At 30.2% G+C, this 26934-nt stretch overlaps 1 protein-coding gene and 1 long non-coding RNA gene across 7 annotated transcripts; one reads left to right on the top strand and one right to left on the bottom strand.

Annotated features, from left to right (window-relative positions):
• Nucleotides 1–417: 417 nt before the first annotated feature.
• LOC141661725 (NEDD8-activating enzyme E1 catalytic subunit-like) lies at nt 418–5443 on the bottom strand. The gene is made up of 9 exons (XM_074468724.1): nt 5269–5443; nt 4979–5142; nt 3892–4094; nt 3003–3235; nt 2819–2881; nt 2672–2728; nt 2443–2564; nt 1616–1733; nt 418–922 (listed from the first exon to the last, which is right to left on the bottom strand). The coding sequence occupies exons 1-9, from the start codon at nt 5365–5367 to the stop codon at nt 629–631; spliced, it is 1353 nt and encodes a 450-aa protein (XP_074324825.1). The 5' UTR covers nt 5368–5443; the 3' UTR covers nt 418–628.
• Nucleotides 5444–12100: 6657 nt separating this feature from the next.
• Nucleotides 12101–16731, top strand: LOC141719563 (uncharacterized). Of its 6 annotated transcripts, none has more exons than XR_012574129.1 (10): nt 12101–12301; nt 13943–14086; nt 14222–14277; nt 14352–14399; nt 14747–14924; nt 15003–15170; nt 15827–15937; nt 16024–16114; nt 16283–16319; nt 16504–16731. It is a non-coding gene; the product is annotated as an uncharacterized LOC141719563 (long non-coding RNA). The 6 variants fall into 6 exon arrangements; XR_012574132.1 differs by having other exon boundaries at nt 14674–14924; XR_012574128.1 differs by having other exon boundaries at nt 14349–14399.
• Nucleotides 16732–26934: the final 10203 nt, after the last annotated feature.

Below are 26934 nucleotides of genomic sequence, written 5' to 3'. Positions count from 1 at the left end.
TATGCACTGCATTTAGTCATCTCAGCTTACTATCATTGTCAGATTATTGAACTGTTTATAAAATTTCAATAAATTATTATCGGGTAAAATTTAAAACTAATATTAGTTAGCCATAATCACCTATTCACCCGTATTTTCAGATGCTGCCATGTAGCCTTACAGTGACAGAAAAAAGTGATTTGAGTGAACATACAGACAGAACACATGATGCCCCTAATTACTAGCTAAAATTACTAGGGTCACGATTTTTAATCTTGATCCCTGTTTATTGCTTTGATTTTACTTTCTGACTTTGGGAAATTCTGATGGTTCTGAAGTACTAAGTCGCCAAGTAATTACAATTATAAACAAACAAGCTACAAAGAGAAAAAGATAAATTAACAGAAAAATACTCTCATATGTAGAAATAGGAGTTCAAAAAAAAAATCTCTTATCATCATTCCCGAAACCAATGTGGCTAATTTAATCAATGTGAATTAATTTCTTTACATACTACATCAATAATTACACAGGCAATTAAAAGTCTCGAAATTTTCAGCAGCATCGGGATCTTGACTAAGCTCATGTTAATATAAGTATTGTTTTGCTGAATAGATATTTAACTTGGTCTGAAACCGGTTAGTGTGTATTACTTCCATGCGTCATTCGTAACATCCATATCGATTACCCCATCAATTCCCTTGAAAACAACTCGTAATTTCCTTAAACATGATTGCTTTGAGCCACTTTTGCCTGCTGCTCCAGTGACATGGACAATATCTTTGGCACATTTATCCATCAGCTCATACAGTGGTTTATCCAAGTTTAAACGAGTCATCTCTTCTAGTACTGCAGGTGCCTGCATGTACAAATTCTTACCCCTGTATGAAACGCTAACTCCAGATAAAAGCAGCTTCGGGTGATCTTCTAATTGCTCGATAAACTATTATAGACAAGACAGCATAAGAGAACAGCCATCCACCAAATTGGAATTAAACGGACGAAAGGATAAAAATAGAGATTATCATCCAACAGATCCAACAGTCACAGTAATAGAGTAGGTTTATTCTCTGTAAGACACTTACTCATAACAAGAAGACACAGAAAAACATGCTTGGGGACTAAGGACTGCAAAATAATTTTCAGTTCCAAACTAAAACTTCTAGTAAACAGGTTGTGCAAAATAGATCGGAGAGCTTGTTTATCAAGAATATACCTATACTCGCGGCCACGGGCAATATCCCATAATGTAATTCAAAAGAAAATGTAACATAAAAAGTCTCATCTCTTTATCTTATGATAACATGTTGTCATCACTGATCATATATTTATTATCTAATTTCCAGAGCCATTGCCTGCCCTGCCAGAGCAAAAATGTTTTTTTTTTTAAATTATTCCACAGATGGACATGGCCTATGATGGCACATAGTACTTGTTAGTTTTAAATGCTTGTATCGCCAGAGTTTCATTCCCAAAGTCAGTATTTCACAAACGACAAGGTGCATTATACCGGAACCAAAAAGCAGAAGCTGCTTGGGTTATGAAATGGTTCTTTCATAGTTAACTTTATGATAAATTGCACTCTAGCTAGAAATAAATCACCAGAAATGTCAAAATTTGAGCGAAAACAAAATACCTTTTTTAAGGTAATTGTACTATCCAGCTCGATAAGAATACCAGGGCCACAAACAAGACAATCCTTGTCCTTCTCAAACTCAGTCACTTTCGTATGAAGGCCGTCAACACCATTATATCTGTAAACAAATCAAGCGAAGATTTGAAAACATTTGAAGGTTTTATTTGCTTTCCAGGAGTAGGAATATCAAAATGAATCCCTCGACAAAAGCAAGAACAATTTTGCTCAACCCCTTCAAATTTTAAAGACAAGAGAAAATGATATTACAAATAACTGTAGTGGAGTCTAATGAAACAATTAAGGATATTTGACCAGAGAAAAAGAAATTACAAATACTTTCTACCATAAAGTGGAAGACTAATGGAACAATGAAGAATTTTGTTTACTCTCTCACTCTCTCTCAGGTGCAAAGATACATAGAAAAACAAGTAGTCGTAGCTTGAAGGCATAATTAGTTAAGTGGTGTAACGGAGATTCGAGATGCTCTCTCTAAATAAGTTAGGATAGCATACTTAGATAATATCGAATATAAAAGTCAACACATGCAAAATTTTTGTAGGATACAGTGATTACCAGTGTTACACTTCTAAAATGCACTAAACTTTGTCTCGCCAACAAATTATTGGAAAAATAAACATTTCAGACATCCAGTGACATGACAAACGATGGGCTTTGTGTGATCAAGTCTTGATTCACCACGGGCTCAATTCAAATCAATGCAACAGGGATATAAGGATGCAATTACAAGGTGAGGGCACAAAGAAAACTACTCTGTCAGAGAACCCTTTTGAAACGATGACTATGAAGATATAATTAAATTCACGTACGTTAAGTAATTTGATAGTGTTTTACTGCATCCAGATGCTATCTTCAAAGTTTCCAAAGCACATGCTGCAGATATGATTGCATTAGTGGAAGCTATAGCAGGAATGATGTTTTTCACCACACCCTGTAATACACAAATACAAACGATATTAGAATTCAATGTAAATTGTACCATTATCTCATAGATCATACTTTTCTGAAAACGATTGTGAAATGCTGTTGAAACCGTACCTGAGTAAGACTATAGGTAACGCCTGGAATGCCAAAAAGCTCAGCTCTCTTCACAGCCTACTTTAATTTGAGTATATGTTGGAATAACGAAAAAGACTTATTTTAGACAGCAAAGAGGAGAATAACTATATATATGCACTTACGAACCTCTGAATAAATCCATTGCATATGTTCCGGGTCATCTGGATCAAAACTTTTACCATCATGGACCTGAAAGTATGAAAAAATAGTACTATAGTGCAATCTTTCTAAAGTTGCCTCCTTAAAAAAAGGAAGATTGAAAAGGAGACTATAGTATTAAGGATAAAAACACAGACACATAGTATGCTACCTCATCCCACTTAATTAGATGGGCATACTCAATACAATGAGCAGCAGTTCTAGGGGTTTCTGCAAGAGTGCATAAAGGAAACTTGACTTGTGGAGGGAAGAGCCAAATGGTACATTCGAAGCATGGAGTAACCCCAGGCATAATAACCCTTGCATGGCCCTTAAACCCTTCAGTTCCACCATCTACCATAGGTTTTATTGTTTCCTCTCGTGGGTTGTCATCAGCATCATACTCTAAATTTACAAACACGTGATGAGGGGCGAAAAACTAAAGCACAATGTTGTTGAAAGAAAATGGTTCATGAAATTTAAATACTAATAATTTTATCAAAATGATGTGAAAGGACATCATAATAGTAATTGACTTGCAACACGTGCATCTTAACTGTATTTTATGGACATAGAGCATTCCTTTTTTTCTTAATCCTTCAAGTTCTTTTGTTGTTAATAACAATCTAATGAAGAAAATACATTATCTTCTGTAATACACCAAATTGGTAATTTAGACATTAGTAACACAAATGACCCATGTCATTATGTCCAGAACAATATTCTAGTGCAGGAGAGCTTATATAAGGAAGAGATACATATTGGAATTGACTAGATAAGTATTATTCTATCAATATGTGCCCAATCTGTCCATGAAAAAGTTGCACAAAATATAATTTATACCTGAAATAGTAATGTAGAGATCAAAGCAACAATTAGTTGACAACATTTCCAGCCTTAAAATATCCGTCTACTTTCTAATTTCTCCATAGTCAAACTTATATACAATATTATGTCACAACATTGTACTACGAATAGACTCTACTAATTGAAAATATATAAAATGTCTATGTTTCAATGACAGAATTTTGAGCAGAAAATCTGCAGGATGATATACTCACCTAGAAAGCTACAAGCAACAGAATTTATGTAGCTTCGGGCCTCAACAGAATCAAGACCAAGAGCAATAATGCTAAAGTCATTGTAAAAATCCAGCTCTTTGTCCTCAATGCGACAAAAATGTGGCACAATATTCACACCACTGATTCTTTCCATAACTCGTTGTGCTGCCACCTCGGCCTTTGGCTTTCCGACATCATGAAACCTGCAACAATGATCATTCTTGAGGATTCCAAAATCCATTAATACACAAAAATATTAAGTATTACATACGAACTAATTATATACTAACACAACAAAATAATACCACGAAAGACTACCAGCTGGATATTAATCCTATTAGGTACTCGGAGGAAAAAAGGAACGGATATAAAAGAAATCTGAACCATGGATTATTATTCGCTAGATGGTAACTGTACATATATAGCCCTATCATCTAGTTGTAGGTTCTCACTTTAAACACTTTCCGAAACTAAGTAGGAGTAATAATCAATACCTTAAGAGAAGGACTGTTTGGCAAATCTTATAAGCCAACTTATTGGCTTATAAGCCCGCAACAACTTATTGACGAGTGTTTGTTGACCCAACTTATAAGTTGAATTTACAAATTATAAGCTGATAAGTTTAATGTTAGTAACGACGTAATTTTTTTCACAACTTATTTTTGATTTTTCGTTTTTATCAATTTTATTTTTAAAAAATATATTTTTTTAATGTTAATCTAACTTAAAATATAAGAATTAAGTTAATTATATTTAAAAATTATTTATTTTAGTTCATTTAAATAAAAAAATCTAACTTATAAGTTAAATTATCCAAACACTTGTATAACTTATAAGTATTTATCAACTTATCACTTATCAATAACTTATTCGGTTTAAGTTATAAGTTACTTATTTTAAGATTTCCCAAACGGGCACCTAATTCAGTCTAAAAATCAATCTTTGATCATCTAAAATAGAAGTACATTATACTTTTCTAAAATAACAGTACATTTTACTTTTCCGTAACTTGCAGAATAACTGCTACAACCATAAACAACCAATAATTTCCACAACGTACAGAAAAAAAAAAGCATTACTACCAAACCTGAACAGAAACTGACGATTCAAATTAGAAACATCAATACGGTCCATATCGATAACTTCAAGATTCTTAAACCCTGAAAAGGCCAAATCTTTAAGCAACTCACAACCCAGTCCACCCGCTCCAACCACCAAAACTTTAGCATACTCTTGAAGATCGTTTCTTAACTACAAAACCCAACAATAAAAAATCAAAAACTTTAACCTCTCAAGCACAAAACAAGAGCAAAAAACGCAGTGCACACAAGGTGTTTGACATAAGTCCTGAAAGAAAAAAGTGTAAAAAAGGCTAACGTCAGTGCCGGGATCGAAAGTGGGACCGACGAGATTGCCGGAACGGAGGAGGAGTTTGTCGAGGTCACGTGATCTGCTACTGCTGAGTTGCTTCTCCATTAGAGTGTTTTAGTTGCAAACGAATAGACAAGACCTGTTTTCAATTTATATGTTTTCTTTTTGTATTTTAGTTTTCGTTTTGTTTTTTAATTTTCAAATATCAAAGAAAATATAAATTTTTTTGCTAAATAAGTAAATAGATTTTATTGTGATTTTATTTTATATCCTTTATGAAGTGGAGTAAGATGATTGAAAGTAAAGCACGGCCCACAATATAATTCATAACTATATTATAAATGAAACATTAAAAATTTGGTAGTTGTTCGATCGGTACTTGCTTAATTATTATTATTTAATTATTTTAATTAAAATTATTAGGTCGATCAATCAATATATATATATAAAGGAGGATACGCGGGAGTTTACGTGGCGCTCTAATATTGTCTCAATTTATTTTTCTAATTTTTATAGAGTTTTAAAATTTTAAATATTAAAAATAAAAAATATCTTTTAAGATCCTAGAAGTACTTAGATATTAGAATTTATGAAGGACAAGAGTTACTTTTCCACGAGGATTCTAAATACATTTATACTCTGCGACTGCAACCTATATATGTAAATATAATGATTCTCAAGCCCAAAGTATCAACTACGGTAATTATTATCTCAAAAAAAAATTGGTTGATATATATTCGCCAATTTAATCATCTAGCATCCATATATATGTGATTTAGCATTCATGAATGTTGCATGTGCGTAATTTTTATATAATAATACTTATTTCTAAGATATTTTTTTGATTGCCGATTTAGACCAGTAAGAGTGCAAGACAATAAGAAAAATAAAAAGAGAAGGAGGAGCATGCATGGATGACTGGATGTGTATGTATTACATTCTAATTTTTAGTATATACTTCTATCGGTTTTCATTCTAATATTTTAAGATTTTAGTTTCTCAATTCTGGGTGATTTTTATATGTTAATTTGGTAGTATTTTTGCCGGGACTATACTCAATATGAGACTAAGGGTTTTTTATTGGTTTCAGATGGTTGCCAACTTGGATGGCAGTTTCCTGGGGCCTGTTCAGTAGTTGTACGATTTGGGTGGATTCATGTGCAAGTAGATTCTTATCTTTAGTTATGGTTTATATTTTGTATTGTGTACTTTTGGTAACTTAAGTAGGATAATTTTCCGGACAATAAATTTCTAAATATATAGTTAAAGAGTTTAATGGCATGAGATAAAAAAAAAGTGCACAAATCGCTTTAATTTGTAAAATTGTAATGATTTATGGTTTATAATTGTTTTGCAAATAATTTCTTCATAATTATGATTTTGTCCTACAATTTCTTAATATTCGGATTGCGAAAGGGAGGATATGCATCTGATTAGGCGACGCTCTACATCGTCTTATTCGATTTTTCTTTTTTTTAGAGCTTTAGAATTTCAAATGCTTAAAAATAATAAAAAATTGTTGTGTTAATATATCTGAAGTCGAATAAATATTCGAATTTATAGAAGAGAATAGTTCAAAAAAAGTTGTATCCTTTAAAAATATTTTATATATAAAATAGGTGTTCGAATTTATTGAGCAGAATAGTTAGAATTTATATTAAAAATAAAAAAGGTGAACGCAGCAGGGGTGAACACTATATGCATAGGTGCAGGCATGCAGATCATATTAATTTAATTCTCTTAATTTGTTAGAATTTAAATTTTTTTAAATATTAACAACTAAAATGTTTATTAACATATATTAAAATTAATAGAGAATTAGAGTTCAAATCCATATTCAATAGGATACATATACCTCCTGTAAAAATATCAGAGACAAGTCAATCCTTACACTAAAATCAATTTACTTTCGTATGACTCTTGATGAGAAAATTCTCCCATTTCGACCTTCCAGCCGGTAAACAAAGACGCAAGCTAACGCTTTAGCCTGAGGTGAATCCATATATTTGATGTGTTTTTTTGTTTAATTTTATATTATATATTCATTAACATCCATATTACATATGAATATTGCACATCTTATATTCATATCTCTCTTATTCATAAGTTTTTTTTACAGGTAATTTGATTTTAATTATCTTCCAATTTGTTTTTAAAAGTTTGTAATAAAACAAGTTTTCTTTAATTTAAGTTTTTCTATTATCACATTGAATATTTTGCGGTTGAAATTTGGCTGCTAACGATGTTTTCTTTAAAAATTTCGTAGTTTATTAAGCTCACGGTGTAGAGAACGAGAGATGGACCAAAATGTCATTATTTTAGTAAAAAATGTCCAAATTGTCACTTTTCATAATTATGGCCCAAAATGTCACTTTATAACGGGGTATCGTGTAATATTTTGAAAACAGGACAAAACAGTATACGAATTACCGTTTTGCTACTTTTTTTTTACATTTTAATGGTAAAACGTTAGATGAACTAACATTTTATGTTTTTTTTCTTTTTGTTATTTGAGTTGTTTTTGTTGTATTATTTAGGGGTCCGGAAACATCATTTAATATTACGTTTTTCGGTATTTCTTTTTATTTAATATTTTTAAAATTTAAGATTATACCGAAATTTAACAATTTTTAATAATTAGGGTTCACCAATCCCCTTTTGGGTTTTAGAAATATTAAAAAAATAATAATAAATTTTATACCGATTTAGGGCCCTAAGCCCTAGAGCCTAAACCCTAATTTAATCTAGGGTTTAGGGCCAAAAATGTAAATTTTAAAATAAACAATTTTAAATTTAAAAGTGTAACTTAATTTTAATAATTTTTAACATTTTAGCATTCACCAATCCCCTATTGGTTTTTAGAAATAATTTAAATATTTTTTTTAGTATTTTAGGAATTAATAATTTTTTATTTGAGATTAAAAATAATTTTTATTAAAAAAATTATATGTATAAAACATTAGATAAAGTGATGTTTTGGGGTCAAAGCGGCTACATGATGTAGTGTTTTGGGTTCCAAAACATAACACCATCTCAAATCTAACTTAAAAAAAAAAAGAGGAATAGACTTAACGGTGTTTAGTGTACCGTTTTACTTGCTAAAAGTAAAAAAAATTAAAAAAACAAAACGGTACACGAAGTACCATTATATCAAAATGTTTAACTAAGTGTCGTTATGAATTGACATTTTGGGCTATTATTTTCAGAAGTGATATTTTATACTATTTAGGGCCACCACCCTAGAGAACGCCAAGGATAACTTTGATAATATTTTCGGTTCCTAGGATATCCAGAATTTTAAAGGTCGTTCTATTTTTCATAAGTAAATAAAAGGCGAATCTATTTTTTATAGATTTATTAATTTAATTATTACCCTAAATGTTTTATATGCAAAAATATAAGTTAGAGCATTTTCAATGATATTAGCTAAAATGGCTAAAATAACATAGAATAATAATTATATTAAATTTGTTGAACTATAAGGTTATGTGCTTCAATAAGTCTGTCTAAAATATTAAATTAACATTTTCATCTTTTTTATAGCTCTCCGAGAATTGGACAAATTTTACATTTAATTTTAAATAACATAAGTGTCACAATTTATATATATTATGTATAATAGTTGTCGCCTAAAATTTTGTTGCTAAAATATTCTCTCATCGCAGATGCTGAAATAAAATTTCATCCTTCCTAAAAAAATAAAGCCAAACAAATCTACATATAACTATGAATCAAATCGATAAAATTATCATCTATACAAGGTGTCACCCGATATCAATTTTACAAAAATTGACCTAATTGATAAAAACACCAACGAACAAGGGTCTCACGCCAACTCTTAAAAAAATAAATAAAAAAGGTAGAAACAAGCGAAAAAGTATATACATTTTTAAATTTCTATAATTTCTAATCGATCCACGTGAATAATTAATATGCAATGGTTAACTTCTTTTCTGAAATACGCAGGACAATGGACATGTTTCCTTGAATTAATATTCTAGAACTAATGTTCCAAAGCTGCACGAGATTTTCAGGATGAACCTTAATTTTTTATTGTTCTTTTTGAAAGTATGTTTTCTAATTGTATATGCATATCTAAATTGTACAGTACCGTTAAAACTCTTTAACATAATAAACTTGATACATGAAAAAAATATTATTTTATCGATAGTAAAAATATATTTTCTGCGTAATAGTGGGATTATAAAAAATATTATTATGATTAAGTTTTTGTTTTATTGTTTATTACTTAATTGAGTTTCAAATTAACGTGATTATTAATTTTTATGATATTATAATTTTTTTCAGATTTTTTTTCTTTAAAATTTTTCTTAAAATATAAAAGATATTATAAAGACAACGTAAATCATGGTTTAATATAATAGTAATACTTCAAAACTGATTCATAATCTCTCCTCTTGAGCAACCGCCCCTAATATTTTTTAAAAGGCTTTTATCATCTACGGTGGATTGCTCAAGATAGTTGAGTCATAACAAAGATTGAATAATGATATATTAACTGTTTGTTCAATTTCGATTATATTTAAAAATACTGTGTAAATTTTTTTATTGAATTGATAAACAAGAAGGATTCGAATTATTTTTTTAAAAAAATAAGTATAAAAGTACACGTATAATCTAAAAAGAGTAGTTTGGATTTATAAAAAAAATGTATTACTTTTTAAGAAATATGAGATGCGAAAATTTAGGTGGCATCATATTCGAACTAGAAAACACATACATATTTCTATAAAATTAAGTTTTCGATTTTATACTAGATAAGAATATTCGAGTTAGATAAAGTTATCTATTCGAAATAGGCAATTTTTGATCAGTATTGTGCTTAACGGGATGGCGACTAAAATTAATTTTTATTTAAATTGTGGTAGATATTGATATGTGAAAAGTTGAAGGCGGTAGAATAGATTAAATTTAGCGGCTTATAAATATTATGCACCCGATGAAATTAATGTATAAGTTCTGAATATCTCCTTTTTATAATTCATGTATAAATATAAAAGTTAAATTCACATGTATCTTAGATAAAGGACAAAAGTTTAAATTTTAAAAAGAAAAGGATAATTATTTACAAACAAAAGGGGTTGGGATCATTTTTAAATCAATCTCTAAAATACGCGCAATTAAATGAGAATAGTTTGGATTTTTAAAGAAAAATATATTATTATTTAACAAATATGAAATGCGAGAGGTTAAGTGTCAACGTATTAGATTAGAAAATACAATCATATTTGTTAAAATTAGGTTTTTGATTTTATATTAGATAAGGATATTCAAAGTAAACAATTTATATAGTGAAAACAAGCAATTACTGGTCAGTTTGTGTTTGACGGAAGACCGGCCAGCTCAAATCACTTTTTATTCAAAATTGTAATATAAATTCATATTAATATCTCATGAGATAGAAAGATCCTGATATGTGAAAAGTCAAAGGCGATAAAATATAATAGAGTTAGTGGCTTAAAAAATAGTATGCACGAATGAAATTAATGTACAAGTCATCGATCTCTTTTCTTATAATATTCATGTATTCGAGTAAAAGTCGCGTGTATTCTAATTAATTTATAAAGGAGACGACTTCGGATTTTAAAGAAAAGGTATCATTATTTATAAATGAGAGGGGTTCAGATCATTTTGTTAACAAATTATAGGTCTAAAAATACCCGTATAATCAAATAATAGTAGTTTAGAATTATAAAAAAATGTAATATAATTTAATAAAGATGAGATGCGAGAGGTTAAGTGTCAACCTATTCGAACTAGAAAACACATTCATGTTTATATAAAATTAAGTTTTCGATTTTATACTAACCAAGGATATTCGAAATAGAAAAGGTTGTATATATAAAGCATGCATTTTCTAATTAGTATTATATTTGACGGGAGGGCGGATCAAATTATTTTTTATCTAAATTATAATAATAAATCATACCAAAATTTTTTAAAAAAAATACACGCCGCCGCGAAGCGCGGCTTTATTTACTAGTTCTAATTTTAATTGAAATTAAAGTCAATTTTCTCTATTACTTTATTAATTTCAATTCTATTTTATATCAAAGTCGCCTACTACTTTTATTTGTTTAATTGCCTACTATTTTTATTAATTTAATTTATCCATACTATGGCCACTCATGTCCCCTGAACACAAGACCATTCATTCCGGGAAAACCGAGGCACAAAGAATTTCAAGACTCCAAATTATCCTAAAACAAATCCTTAATTACAAATGTACCCTTCTCTATATTATTATTAGATAATATTAACCTAAAGTGTTTAACAAATTCAATAAATAATTAATTCCCTAATGTTAATTAAATAATTATTTCCCTAATGTTAATTATATATAAATACTTGAATTTTCAATCCTTAATTTCGTATAAATCATGTATGCTTATTTAAATTAAGTATGAGTCTGCTTATTTGAAAATAAATTTTAATGAAATCTTTTATTATAAAATATATTGTAATTGAAAATAAAATTTATCTACCACATATTAAAACTTAAAATACTTAAAAAAAGATAAACATAAAAAGTACATGTGTATTGCACTTGATATAAACTATTTGATTGAACTCACATACTTAATTTATTGTTTTGACATAATTATCCTATATTATGAAATCTCTAACATTAAACTATATATAAGCGGGCGGTATGTCGAAATGATATTTGGGTATATATATATATATTCCTATTTATACTATAATAACCGAAACATGATATAATTTGGTAAACCCTATTTTAGTTAGTTTGGTTTGTTTAGTTTGATTATCTCTCTTTTTTAATGATAAATATTATTATTAAAAATAAAACAAAACAACGCACGCAGCTTGCTGGAACACTTTTGATCGAACTCTCCAATCCAATTCCAAATGTGCTAGACTCTCCTATCCGGCTGCAAACTTACCCCGGAGACTCCTGCACGGCTCTTGCATATCTGTGAACTCCAACTAAAAACATTTTTGATTTTGCCAGATTCTCAACTTTGCACGCCCTTAAGTGTTCTTTACACACCTCCAGGTGACGCCTCTTTGTTAAATTCGTACTTCCTTTATTTAATAATGAAAATGAAAATAGTTGTTACATTAGCGTGAACTTTTCTATTTTGTTGTTGTTTTAATTGAATGACACCGTGATTTATTTTTGATATTTTAAGTGAGGGTTAAATATGGGTTTTACGTAAGGGGTTTTAGCAATGTCAGAACCTTTTTGATAAAAGTCCCCTGAGAAACTTAAACTGAATTTGATTGTATTGTTGATGTATGGTGTTTGTAGTTGACTTCTAAGTGTTTGATGGTTTGTTTCAACTGTTTTCATCATGTAATTTATTAAACTTTAGTGTTTAATTCTAAGCCTTAACATTGTATATATACCAACTACCGTATGAAGTTGGTAGAAATTCAAATTTTCGCCTAGTTATTTGCTCATTCAAATTTTCGCCTAGTTATTTGCTCGTGGTCCTCTATAGAGAAAGTTTATTTTGAGTGAACAAATTAATATGTGTGACTTACATTTACGGTGCTGGAAAGAGTCAAATTATAGCAATATCAATGTCTATCGCTCTTTTATTGGTTTCCTTTCGCAGAAGAACATCGTATTAATAGTTTATAAAAATTAAACACAAAGAACAAGTGTCATTTTATTAACGATGATTAGAAACTTTGGGCTCCATAAGCAGTTCTTAAATGGCCTCCAATAGGACTTTGGTTCTTCTATTTGCTCATGTGTATAAGAAAGAAAAGACCTTCCAGTATAATCAGTTGAACTAATAATACCGGAAGAGTAATGCAACCGGGATAATATATATTACTTTTCTACAAGTTACATCTTCTGCATCAATATTGCTAATCTGCTTTAGTGTTGCATCTTTTTCACGGTTCTTATTTTATGTCAAAACATGCTTGCTAATAAATGATGTTGATGCTGACATTGGTTATTTTGATGAGACATTCTATAATTAGACTAATAAGTGATGCTTCCCATGCTTACCAATATTTATAATTAGTCTATAAATTTAGTAGATTAATTATGCCACATATAGTAGTCCGACTGAATGCAACCCCGACATGGGTAATAAGGGAGAGTCGTCTTGCAAGGGAAGGGTACATATTAACAGAAAATCATATAATTTGTTAGAAATAAAAACTCAGGCCCACCTGAATTTTGCGGTGCTCGGGCATAAGATTGTTGGAATTGTTTTCTTGTCATGCTAATGTATATTTTATTAAAGTTGTTATTGTGGTCTTCTGAAAGCATTCTTTTTTTCTTACATAAGATTACCAATATTTCAATGTATATTTTATTAAAGTTGTTATTGTGGTCTTCTGAAAACATTCTTTTTTTCTTACATAAGATTACCAGTATTTCTCGTGTTCAAAAGATATGATCGGATAAAAAAATATAAAGTTTTTAAGATAATATAACATAAATTAAAAGAAAGTTGATTCTCGATTTCAAAAATTTCATTAGCCAGTTTAAAAAGTGTATTATATCTTTAAAAAAATATAATACACTTTTTAAAAAGTTTAAACTTCTCTGACTAGCAGCGGCTACCCTTTACCTCTAAAAAAACCAAAAAGGGCTGAAGTTTAAAGTATATTATCAGAAATTTACTTTGTTCAATTTATCTGCGCAACTAAGCTTTGATGTTTTTCTTGGCAGAACTACCAAATCATGAAGCTTCCAGATAATAAAATAAGTGATTTTGAACCCGGAATTGATGAAAAAAGGATTTTTGGTAATGGGAATCGTTTGAAAAAGTACCTGGAACATAACCAAAAGCTACAGGAATTACGCGAGGACGAGGTATTACAAGATTTAACTGTCTTTTGAAATAATTTAAATGCCTGGTATTATAAGTGTTAACCTTAAAATGTTTAAAAAAAAATTAGAGATTATTCCTGAGAAAAGTATGTTGGGAATTAATGCTGACAAATGCAGGATAAAGCGTGATGCACAAATGCGTGAAGATTACAGGAAAAGAAACCTACACTCTGGTTTGTATTTCTTGATGTTTATTTTCCATTTTTTTAATGCATATATTTATCAAAGTATTAACCTCTATCAGCAGGAAATGACTTTGAGGAAAATTCACTGCCAAAGTCAGAACTATTTACAGGTACTTTTATGTTTCATTTTTTCCCCAATAAACTAAGTACAATGAAGTTAATATTACATGTATGTGTTGTGTTTATTAAAAGTATTGTTTATGTAGTTTTTAAAGGTCTGTTATATATTGATTTCATGGAAATACAAATAAACCAGGTTTTCAGATTATTGAATACTAATTATTTTCCTAAACATGGATATCAAAAGAATTAGTAATTTTTTCCCATAAAAGTCGTGTATTATATGTTTTGTTAGTAGATAATGACTTCGAGGAAGATGCACAGTTAGAAGCCCCTTTTGGGGAGTCGGACCCGTTGACCGGTAAATCACAGTATCTTTTAAATATCTTGGGTACAGAAAGGATCGAGATTAACTTGAATGAGAGAAACACCATACAATCAGGAACTAAAGTTTGCTCAAAAAAGCAAAAGCAGCAAAGAAAAAACGGATAAGTGATTGAATTAACAATCAGGAACTAAAGTTTGCTCAAAAAGCAAAAGCAGCAAAAGAAAAACTTCTTGCGGCAAAAGATAAGGTAACTAATACATTGTGGATCACCTAAATTTTTGGTCCTGTGCACCGGAGATAACTTCAAATGTCTTTGCACTTGCAGGAGAAGAGCTTGAAGCAGAAAGTGATGGACCAACTTACGGAAGTAATTATTGCAAGGGACGGAGCTTTACCTTCAATCTCCGAGCATGACGAAATGGTCAGCTGAATCAAGAGTGAAGCAGCTCAAGCTCATAAGGAGATGCTAAGTCAATGAACATGGTTCCTAAAGGTATGTTTATTATTTCAACAAACTACCAGAGTTTAAATGGGTAATTGATGCCATTAACTTGGGATTTACAGATGACCTTTTCTGAATGTCATGAATACTATATAGGCTAAATAATTATTTTCTGGATTAGGTATATTCTTCCTTACTAATTGTGTGCACATTCTTTGCTACCTGTATTTTAGGTAAAAACTATATTATAGGACCTGGACATTGTTACTTATTACATTTCATTATTATAGGTCCAACAAATACAACACCTCTTGTTTCCATCTTTGGGAACATTTTATTTTTTTGCTAAGTATCTTTGGGAACAAATGATCCTTGGTATTAAAATTACAAATTTGAAAATACTGACGGAAGTTTAAACTCCAGATTTGTGTCCGATACAATGTAAAATGAGCAACTTTAACCTCTTCTTTACCTTTAAAATGCCTCTAAGTTAGAGCTATTAAAATAACTTGAATGAGAGAAACACCATACTGTGAAATGTGTAATAAAATGCTGAATCACAGCCTGAAAGTCTGTTGCCAATATATCTTTTAGGTAAATTTGGCATTGGGTCGGCTATTTTTCTTTTACATTTTTTAAGGTCTACAATTGTTTTTTAAGTTTTTATTATCTTTGTATGTGTCTGACTATGTATTCTCTCCGTGTAGTTAAAGAAAGATCTCAAACTGTTAGAATAAGGCCAATTTTAGTAGATATCAATGGGCATGTCTTTTGGAGATTAAATTGTTATTCTGAAGAATCCAGTATCCTTATTCAAGGTAGATTTTAATGCATTTTTTCCTTATATTGCGTATGATTGAATTTTAGACTGTAATATATATTTTCCTTCAATGTACAAATATAGGGAATGGGGACGATTCAATTGTCTGTGGTAAAAAATGAATAACCTTTGATGATGAGCAGCAAAAGGTGGTTGAGAGGCATATTTCCTTCCGGTGAGTACTGAGTACACGAGTGATCAATCAGTTGCCAGTCTCGGTGGACTTTTTCCAGTGATTTACTTGCATAAATTTTGGTCTAAAATTCTTAAAATTTCTATTCTGGGATGTCAACTTGTAATTTTATCGTAATGATCTTAATTTTCCCTTTTGTCCTTTTTACAGGAATAGAATGGTAAGATCTCGACCCGCAGTTACCGAGGTACTTCCATCTCAGAATAATGTTTAGTCTTACCCTTCATATGCATTGCCATCACTTCCAGTTAATTTAAGCTACTATATAAATATATATGGAATCAGTGTGAGTTCATTTTATGTATTACTATGATTTATTTATTTGTGGTAAGGGGACTCCAAATAAAGTTCACTGTGTTTAACTTTTGTAGAGTGGGATGCAAAATTGTTGTGGATTTGTCAAGCTTCAGAAGGCTTAAGTTCATTGTTATCATCTTGCCTCCAGAAGGTGAATTGTACAAGTGTAATCAAACTTTTTTGCAGCTGTGTTGTGATTGTATTCTATTTTCCATAATTTATTTTGAATTGGTTAGGGTTTATTAATGAAACTCAAATAATTTATATTACAATCTGGGAACATTTTGGAGATCAAAGCACCACTCTTCAGTTGTCTGCTTCTCCATTCACTTGCTGTCCATGTTGCAAATGGAGTTCTAATGCAACTCTTTCTAACGACTGTAGTATCAACCACACTTTGTGAAAATTATTTGAAATAAAAAATAAACATATATTTGAAAATTATAAACTTCAAAACATAGTAGCAAGTATGCTAGTTATATTATAATATACAAAACATTAAAAGTTTGGTAGTTGGTCGGTCGGTAGTTGCTGAAATTATTTAATTATCCTTATTTAATTATTCTAATTAAAATTATTAGGTCGATCAATTCTAGTATTAATTGAATTTAAAGTCAATTTCCTCTATTACTTTATTAATTATAATACTATTTTATATCAAAGTCGCCTACTACTTTTATTTGTTTAATCGACTACTACTTTTATTAATTTAATTGATCCATACTATGACCACTCATGTCCAGTGAACAAGAACAACTAGCACAAGACCTTTCATTTCGGGAAAACTTAGGCACAAAGAATTTCAAGACTTCAAATCATCGTAAAACAAATTCTTAATTACAAATGTACCCTTCTCTATATTATTATTAGATAATATTAAACTAAAGTGTTTAAAAAATTCAATAAATAATTAATTCCCTAATGTTAATTAAATAATTATTTCCCTAATGTTAATTATATATAAGTACTTGAATTTTCAATCCTTAATTTGGTATAAATCATGAATGCTTATTTAACTTAAATATGAGCCTGCTTATTTAAAAATAAATTTTAATGAAATCTTTTATTATAAAATATATTGTAATTGAAATAAAATTTATCTACCAAATATTAAAACTTAAAATACTTATAAAAAGATAAACATAAAAAATATATGTATATTGCACGGTATATAAACTATTTGATTGAACTCACATACTTAATTTATTGTTTTGACATAATTATCTTATATTATGAAATCTCTAACATTAGACTATATATAAGCGAGGACAGTATGTCGAAATGATATTTGGGTAGATATAGAAGATGACTTGAAGATGGTCTAAGGATCATCCGAACTATTGAGTTAGGCTAAAATTTGGCTTTTAATTAGAACATAATTATTATTTGTATACATATTTATATATATAAGTAAAATTATATATATCAGTAAGCAATATTGTTCTTTTTTAAATAACTCTTATTCGAAATATATATTGGATTTACTTATTTAGACATACTAACTCTTTTAACAATTTAACAAATATTATTAATATAGAATAAAAAAAATAACAATTAATTATAACAACAGTGCATTGCACGGGTTTTAGGCTAGTAACTATTTATATATACATTGGTATAAATTATAAGGGTGATCGCGGTGCTGACGGTGCAGTTTTTTCCTCAAACCTCAAGCCGCACGTGCGGAACCGCACCCGCTCCGCGTAATCTCAAAAACCACACCACAAAAATGCGGTGCGGTGCGGTTTATTTATTAAAAAAATAATATTTACCTATAAATATAATAAAAATTTAGCTAATAAGAAGCTAAAAATAATATGTTTTTGATTAAAAATAAAAATATATCGATAATTTGTAATATGTAAGCTAGTTTTATAACACAAAACTATATTAAACAAGAAATAAATTTATAATATATATATCTATATATATTATAAATATATATATATATATATATATATATATATATGAAATTGCGGTGCGGTGCGGTTTGAATCACAATGTTAAAATGTCAAACCGCAAACCCCACCACCGCACTGCGCGGTTTGTCAAAAACTTAAATCGCACCACAAAAAATTAAAAACCGCATTTTGCGGTGCGGTGCAAACGGTTTATGCGGTTTGATGACCATCCCTAATAAATTAATTATTGGTGTGATTATAATTTGTTATTACACCATTAATATCAAATTGAGGATTGTATGAGACTCTTAAACATTAACTTTGTACGCTACTTCTTTTTTTTGACAAAAATAATGGTATCACATTAATAATTGTGTCCAAAATACAATAATAGCATATGACAAAAATAAGGGTATCACATTAATAATTGTGTCCAAAATACAATAAGAGCATATCTTACGATCACAAAACTTATCATCTAATCGAAAGTCATGCATAGATGTCCTCAGAAGATTTAGATAATAAAACATTAATATTTGAAAAGATAATCCACCAAAAAAAGGTCTCGTCAAAATCTTTCAAAAGTAAAAGTCTATGAAAAAAAAACTTCTGAAGAAAAAAGTGCCCTCTACAAACTATATTCTACACAAAAGTACAAAACTAATAAAACTAACATCTTCATAGTTGCAAGAAATCCCTCAATTCATCACATTTTGCGGCTAAATTGTGTTGCACTTCGAGATCTTTCTCTAGATGATTGTGTGTTTTAGTATGAATAAAGGATACACATTAAAAATGCTCCAAATATCCTTTGTTTCAATAATTTTATGACATTTTTGGTACCTATCACCAGTTCGAATTATCATTCAATTATTATAATATCCGGTAATTTTTAGAATTATATTAATAATAAAATAATAAAATAAGTATTAAAATTAAACAAGGACTATGATTTAAAAATTGAATATTCTAATGGGCCTAAAATTTGGATAAGATTTTATTATGGATAACTTGGTGGTTAAGAAATAGGTTTTTTGTATCGTTATAAATATATCATATTCGTCTTTCTCGTTTTTAAATTTAAAATTCGTAGCCTCTTTTACAAAAAAATCAGTAGTTTGTAAAATTCATAGTTAATTCATTGTAAGTAAGAATTCGTGGGTTCTGGACTTTTTAGAAAGGTCCTTTCGTTCTCTTCCATTTTCATACTCCGTGTTTTTCAAGAAAACGTCGTTTAGATGGTTAAAAACGCTATATTCAGATCTGGGCAGGACTGTAATCGTGGAGATTTTCAAGATTCTAAATGTTTCGTGTTTGATGGATTACTAAGGATTGATTGTGTGTTCTAACGTGGATTATTTGATTTGCGTGATTGAGGTAAGTGATTATTCGTTGCTCTGTGTTTTTGTGTAACGTATATATATTGTCTGCTTACATGTTCTTAACTCTTTGGTAAGTGACTATTCGTTGCTCCGTTTTTGTTGTGTAACACATCTTATATTGTTTGATTTATGTGCTCGAATATTTGTTTTGATTATCGTAAGTATGAAATTGATATGTAGATGTTAAAAAACGTATTCAAAAAAATCCTCAGTCTTAGTCATAAGTAAGAATAAGATTGCGATCACTGGATAGTGTGATACATAGAATATATAACTAGTTTGCGCACGTTCTGGAACACATCGATACCTTGTCAAGCTTCGAATTCACTTGATGAGGGGCGTAAACTAGCCCCCCATCGAATAAGAACAAGAACCCGGTTACTTGGGAAGTGTGATATAAAGTATAAATGTCGGTCACTGACAAAGTGTAGCATAAGGCGTGATTTAGGATTGTGGGACTTAAGATAATAATTTGTTATTAAGATTTATTGATATCCGTGATTTATGCCATGGTTTGTGAAAATATCGAATAAGAACTTAGGACCGTTGTCACCGGATTGTTGTGACAGTTTTGTGAAAATTTAGGACCGTTATTATCGGGTTGTAGTGGTCGTGGCATTGATTATGTGTTTTCAATTATTGTTGTTATTTAATTATTTGTATTGTCTACATCGAATAAGAATGTGAAAGTTTATTAAAAGTATTTATTTCATATATCGTATCGTATATATTATTGTTATTTGTTATATGTGGACAAGTTGCCTGGCCTATTAGTTGGATCGACTGTTTTCTTGCTGGGCTGTATAGCTCATTACTTACACTTTCAGGTTTCGCCTAAGATTTGAGTTGATAGGATTGGACTTCGAGGACTTAGTATTGGAGTAGATTGATTTTTAAACTTCCGCTTTTAGCTGTGCTTTCGTAATATATAGTCAGCCTTTATAATAGACGTTTGGATTAGTAAATTGTATGTATTTTAGTTTCGATTTAAAATTAATTGTCCGTAAGTGCCCTAGTCTTTGTTATTAAAATTTGGAGGGCTTTTAAACCTAAAATCAGCAGTTTTGTTAAATTCGTAGAAAATTATCGTAAATCGGAATTCGTTGATTCTGGACTTTTCTGAAAAGTCTTTTCGTTCTCTACAACTTTCACGTTTCGTGTTTTTCAAGAAGACATCGTTTAGAGGGTTAAAAGGCTAAATATGGATCTGATCAGAATTGAAATCGTGGAGATGTTCGAGATTTAAGATGTTTCTTGTTTGATGGGTTACTAAGGATTGACTATGTGATCTAACGGGAATTATTTGTTTGCATGATTGAGGTAAGTTACTTTCGTATATTTAAAACATGAATTATCTGTTTGATTACGTAACTGACTCTTTATTGCTCCCTATATATTGTGTAACGTGCCTTATTATGTGTGATTAGATGTTCTTCTATATTTGTTTAGTTATCATAAGTATGATATGAATATGTGATTAATAAGATAACAAATTTTTGGAAATCCCCGGTCTTAGTCATGTATAAGAATTAGAATCTGATCACTGGATAGTGTGATATATAGAATTAGAACTAGTTTGCGCACGTTCCGGAACATATCGATACCTTGTCAAGCTTCTGTTTCACTTGACGAGGGACGTAAACTAGCCTCCCATCGAATAAGAGTAAGAACCTGGTCACTTGGGAAGTGTGGCATAAAGTATAAGATACAGGTTACTAGCAAAGTGTGGCATAATGAGTGCTTTAGGACTGTGGGACTAAAGAAAAGAATTTGATTTTAAAGACTTATTGATTAATTAAGAATTTTGATTATGTGAATTATAGAATATGTTGTGTGTATCGTTTTGATATTTGTTATCGAATACGTTGTGTGTAACTATGTGATAGATGTTATGTGCAGAATGTCTAAACTGTATATTTTTTAAAAGATATAAAACTATTATTTTGAGCCGTCAAATGTTATTTGCTTGATGGGCTTCGCAGCTCATTGTTAGGACGTAAATATGCACTAATATTCACGCAAGTATACGCGATCGCAAGTAATATAGAATTCTAGTTCGTTCCCACAGAGACTGGTTTAGGTTAACTTTAATCAATGTACTTATGCAACAATATTATGGTTATTATTCAATGCTAATATGATAACAAATTGGGATTGTTTATAACTAAGATTAACTAAGAGATTATACTAATTAATATTAACTAAGAGAATTAAGGTTGATTTAGTTATATAACACAAACATAGGATTCTAACTTCATTAAATACTTCATTCAATAACCTTTTTGTTCTTAACCTTAGCATGCAATGGTAATGACACTAATCAGATAACACAGAACTAGTAAACGCCAACTTTCGTTGTACGAATACCCTATTACTAGACATCCACAAAAAAGATATAAGCTGAATAAACACCAATTATATTGAGACCCTATATGTTTATAGAATTTGACAACATAACGGTTTAATGCACAAGTTATCTATCGTGATTACATAGGGCAAGTAAGATGGTTAAAATTACCTACGAATCATGCATATCAAATACATGACCCTATGCTAGCATGACAAGTTCTGAACCCCTAAATTCACTTTCGATTCATTAGAGATTAACACACTATCTTATAAGTTCGCGACGCTCATAAGACGAATAAGCACAACCAATACTAGGATATTATACAATCACCACACACTAAGGTATCGAAACAAATTAACTAAAGAAATCCATAAGTAAATGCTCTAGAACCCCACGATAACGATTAGCCCATAATCAGACTCATCATCAACGTGAGTTTCGATGAAAGTATGGTATAATAAACGTAGTCTTTATACTGAATAAATAATAAACCAAGTACGTTAAACAAGAGTATAGGTTCAACAATTAAGAAAACTATCATCCAAGATTACAACTTAAAATAAAGAATCACAAGAATAAACTAGATCCTCGTCTCCTTGGCTGAATTATGCTATACGATCTTCTTACGTCTTCTCATTAAGCTCTGGTACGTCTTGTTATAAAAAAAAATCATAAGTTGTCATTATATAGAAGCCCATGCAGATTAGAAGTCCAGAGAATCAGAATTGTAGTAGAAACAGGATTCCTGGAAATCGACCCGGCGCGGCCGCACGCTTCACCAGCGCGGGCGCGCTGCAATTCTGCATCTTCGGCGCGGCCACACGCTACTACAGCGCGGACGCGCTGACCTTCTGGAAAATATTTATTTTCTTGTTTTCTTGGCTGAAATTCGAGATTTCGAGCTTATCGAGCCTATCAAACTTTTTACGAGCCGAGATTCGAGGTTGAAATTAAGGCTCGGTCGAATTCGAGCTCGAGCCCGAATTTTTTAATCGAGGTCGAGCCGAACCTGACAATGTTCGATTAAATCCAAATTACATGTAGTTCTACTCGGCTCGTACGACTTGCGGGTCTTATCGAGCCTCTATTAATTATAACTTTTTTTATTATTTATATATTTTTTAAATATTCAATATTTATTTATTTTTATATATAATCGAATCAAACTCAAGCCAAATCGATTATTTTAAATTTTATCAGTATTTGGTGAAATCAATTCGAGCTTATTGAGCTTATCAAACTTTTCACGAACCGAGATTCGAGCTTGAAAATAAGGCTTAGTAGAACTCTAGCTCAAACCCAAATTTTTTAATCGAGCTCGAGCCGAACCCAACAGTGTTCGACTCGGCTCGATTAAACCCTAAACTACATGTAGTTCAACTCGGCGTGTAAGGCTCGCGAGGCTTATCGAGTCTCTTTTATTTATATATTTTTTTCTTTTTTTATGTATTTTTATTTAAATATTCAATACTTTTTATGTTATATATATTTAATCGAATCGAACTCGGGCCGAATCGATCATATTTAGAATTTTTGTAAATATTTGGTGAAATCAATTTAGGCTTATTGAGCCTATCGAACTTTTCACGAACCGAGTTTCAGGCTTTTAACTAAGACTCGGTTGAACTCGTGCTCGGGCCTGATTTTTTTTATCGGGCTCGAGCCGAACCTGATAATGATCGATAAACCAATTAGTCTCACTGGATAATTATTTTATTGGAAATAATCATAAATTAAAAAAAATAGTCTGTCATATTCTATTTAACTTTCAGACTAAAATATCGGCTTAAATCTCAAAGTAGTCACTGAAGTGAGAGGCATATATCAAAAAACTCACTCCAGTTATCGGAGACTCGTATGTATCATTATAATTATAAGTAATGACAACACCGTTAAACCTGTTAGTTTGACTTAACGGAAGTGTCTTGACCTTAACGAAAAATTCAGGTGGACACACGTGAAAGATGATATGGGTTTCAAATCACCCCACAATCAACTGTTTCAACAAATACACACAAATATATATAGATATATGTATATAATCATCTCCCCCATCTCTAAAAACATAAATCTCAAATTAAAAAACACAATATTCCCATCTAAAAATTTATCTATTTTCTTTCTAGAATCATTCTTGACTAACCTTTACTACCAATTCAAGAGAAACAGAACTATATGAAGTGTCTTAACCTTTTCATGATTAATAATTTTTTATGTCAAGAAGATTAAAATTTTAATCTTAAAAGAATGTACATATATTTTTCCTGTGTATACAATAAGTATACATGATCTTTGTATTTACAATTTGCTGTTAAATTTTATTTTAAAATTAACAATATATTTTCATAAATATATCTGTCAAAATTATAATTTGTGATGTTTATTGATACTAATTATTAGTACTTAAGCTTAAATATATATATATATATATATATTGATATAGTCAGAAATTTAATTAGCCCAGTTCATAGTTTCCTATAGGGAAAATTGAATTTTTATATATATTTATGAAGTAAAAAACTTCTAACAAAATAAAAAAATATAGAAATATTACTCGTGTTAGAAAATTAATTTTTTAAGAATATATAATTTTTAAAGAAAGATTGTGACTTAAAAATAAAAAAACTTAAATTTTAATAAATAATCTATATTTCAGAAGTGATTAAGAAATTTTTTTATAAAAAAAATCTTTTCGTTTAAAATAAAATTTAAACATTTTAAGACTATGCAAAATAATTGTTAATTAATCTAATATTAGTTTACAATTTGAATTTGACGGCTGTAAGTGCCATTTACGTATTATATTTATACGTATAACTTAGTCAGCTGCCATCTGGGAGTTACAAACCATTCTGTTAGGTCAACAAGTCAAATTATCGGAATCGTCATTACTCACAACTATAATGATACAAATGAGTCCCCGATAACTAGCGTGGTCTTTTTGATATATGACCTCGAGTTCAGTGACTACTTTGAGATTTAAGCCCTAAAATATCACTTTCCTTTATATATTTATAGTCCAAGGCTTCTCAATCCTAAGAACTATAAAGGATGGCTCTGATACCAACTAGTAACACCCCATCACTTACTCATTTAGAATATAAATTTAAGGTCATATTAGTTTGTAATAAAGATTAAGTCAGAACTTCCACCGATTCTTTGCTTACACCTATCTCCATTTTAACTCTAGGAAACAAACAATCGTTCAGAAAAAAAACTAATTACACAAGCTTAAAAGTCATACTTACACATGGATTCAACTATTATTACAAATACCATTACAAAGATTGATTTGACCAGCTTAAACAAAAGATTCCTAACACTCTGGAAAAATTATTCTACACCACACTAGTACTACATCTTTCCACATATAATACCTTCTTAGATTAGTACCTGAGCAACCAAAACACTCCGGGGCAGAGTACTCTGTAATCTCCCTTCAATTGCTTTAAGTTGATGCCCCACTTCTATCAAACTTAGCTGGACATATTTAACTAATATATATGAGCATAAGGAAAAGCTCAGCAAGTTACTATTCTGAAGATAAAGTTACAAACGAAATGGAAAGATTCTATGTATTAAAAATGTACATCTTATAAGCATCGCAAGAAATTTAAAGTACTTTTCAGCCAAGAAACAATCATACAAAGACTCCTTAAGTTAAATAGTTTAAGTGTTTTCCCTCCCACGGGGGAATACAAGTTTGTTTGTTTATTCTTTTAGAAAATGTAACTGAGTGATCCTCCGATCATAAAGACTATTTATCTCCTCACTTCACTACAGGTGATCAAACTGTAGTGCTCCTCGCTGCATGCAACTCTCCAATTGATTGCTCCCAACCAATAAAGCCAAATTTGGCTAAAACATCCGCAGTTTTAGCGATTGTGCCTCTAATATTTAGGTCGTGTTTGGTTGGGGGTGAATGGAATGGAATGGATATAAGTAAAGGAAATAAATGGGAGTTGGAGGAAAAATTTGGAAAAAATAATTAGATGAACAAAATTGTTATGATAAGAATTGTGAAGAATATGGGGTTAGTAAGGAATGGAGCATTCCATCTCAAATTGGGTGTGTTTAATTATAATGTAGGTGGTTATGAATTGAATGGGTGAAACCATGGAAATTTTAGAAAATTTAATCATTTTCCACTTAAAATCTCATTCCATTCCATTGCATTTCATTCACCACAAACAAACACAACATTAGAGTTGTCCAACTCAGTATATACTAACACCAAGATATTTGAAATTTGACTTCAACTATTTTAGAAATTCAAAGTTATAAATATCATACATAATCTATTGCAACAATAAATAGATACAAAGATTATGGAAATCAACATGCACCCCCTCTTTTATTTCACTTGTCTGAACAAAATATTAATGCTAATAAAAAATTAAGCTCAGTGAATAGATTCATGAACAGAGAATCATGAAAAAGCTAAGTATGAATTAAGAATCAGTTCATAGTACTTAGCGAAATAAGCCAAGTATAAATCGACAAACAAGGAGATATACAAACAATAACTTGCCTGATTTAGACCATTCTGAATGATATAGGTAATGATTAACTTCTTCAGTATAGTACTTTACCCACTCTAATGCCATTCACAGCTAAATGAACCTAGATTTTGTCTTCTCCTCGTATTGATTATTATTCTCTGAGAGTACCACCACGCGAATCTCCCCTAAATCTACCTATTTATCTTCATGTTTTAGTTGTCTATGTATTATTATTTTATTACCCCTCTTTTCTCCTCTTACCAAATAACCCCATCCTCACTTATATGATTTTATTAACCTAGATTAGTCATCACTAACTCACCAGCTTAGTGACACATATAAATAATTAAGGCCACATGTTAGATAAGAA

Source organism: Apium graveolens, chromosome 1 (assembly GCF_009905375.1).
Source record: "Apium graveolens cultivar Ventura chromosome 1, ASM990537v1, whole genome shotgun sequence".
Classification (NCBI taxonomy): domain Eukaryota; kingdom Viridiplantae; phylum Streptophyta; class Magnoliopsida; order Apiales; family Apiaceae; genus Apium; species Apium graveolens.
The sequence above is the reverse complement of the archived record's forward strand: the minus strand, read 5'-3'. Positions and strand labels throughout refer to the sequence as shown.

What these genes read in the sequence shown, in the direction of transcription:
- LOC141661725 (XM_074468724.1), bottom strand. Translation starts at nt 5,367, where the DNA reads ATGGAGAAGCAACTCAGCAGTAGCAGATCACGTGACCTCGACAAACTC. An exon ending in CTTTCGATCCCGGCACTGAC is followed by an intron (nt 5,143 to 5,268) that starts GTTAGCCTTTTT and finishes TGGGTTTTGTAG; the next exon opens with TTAAGAAACGATCTTCAAGA. An exon ending in ATCTAATTAAGTGGGATGAG is followed by an intron (nt 2,882 to 3,002) that starts GTAGCATACTAT and finishes TCATACTTTCAG; the next exon opens with GTCCATGATGGTAAAAGTTT.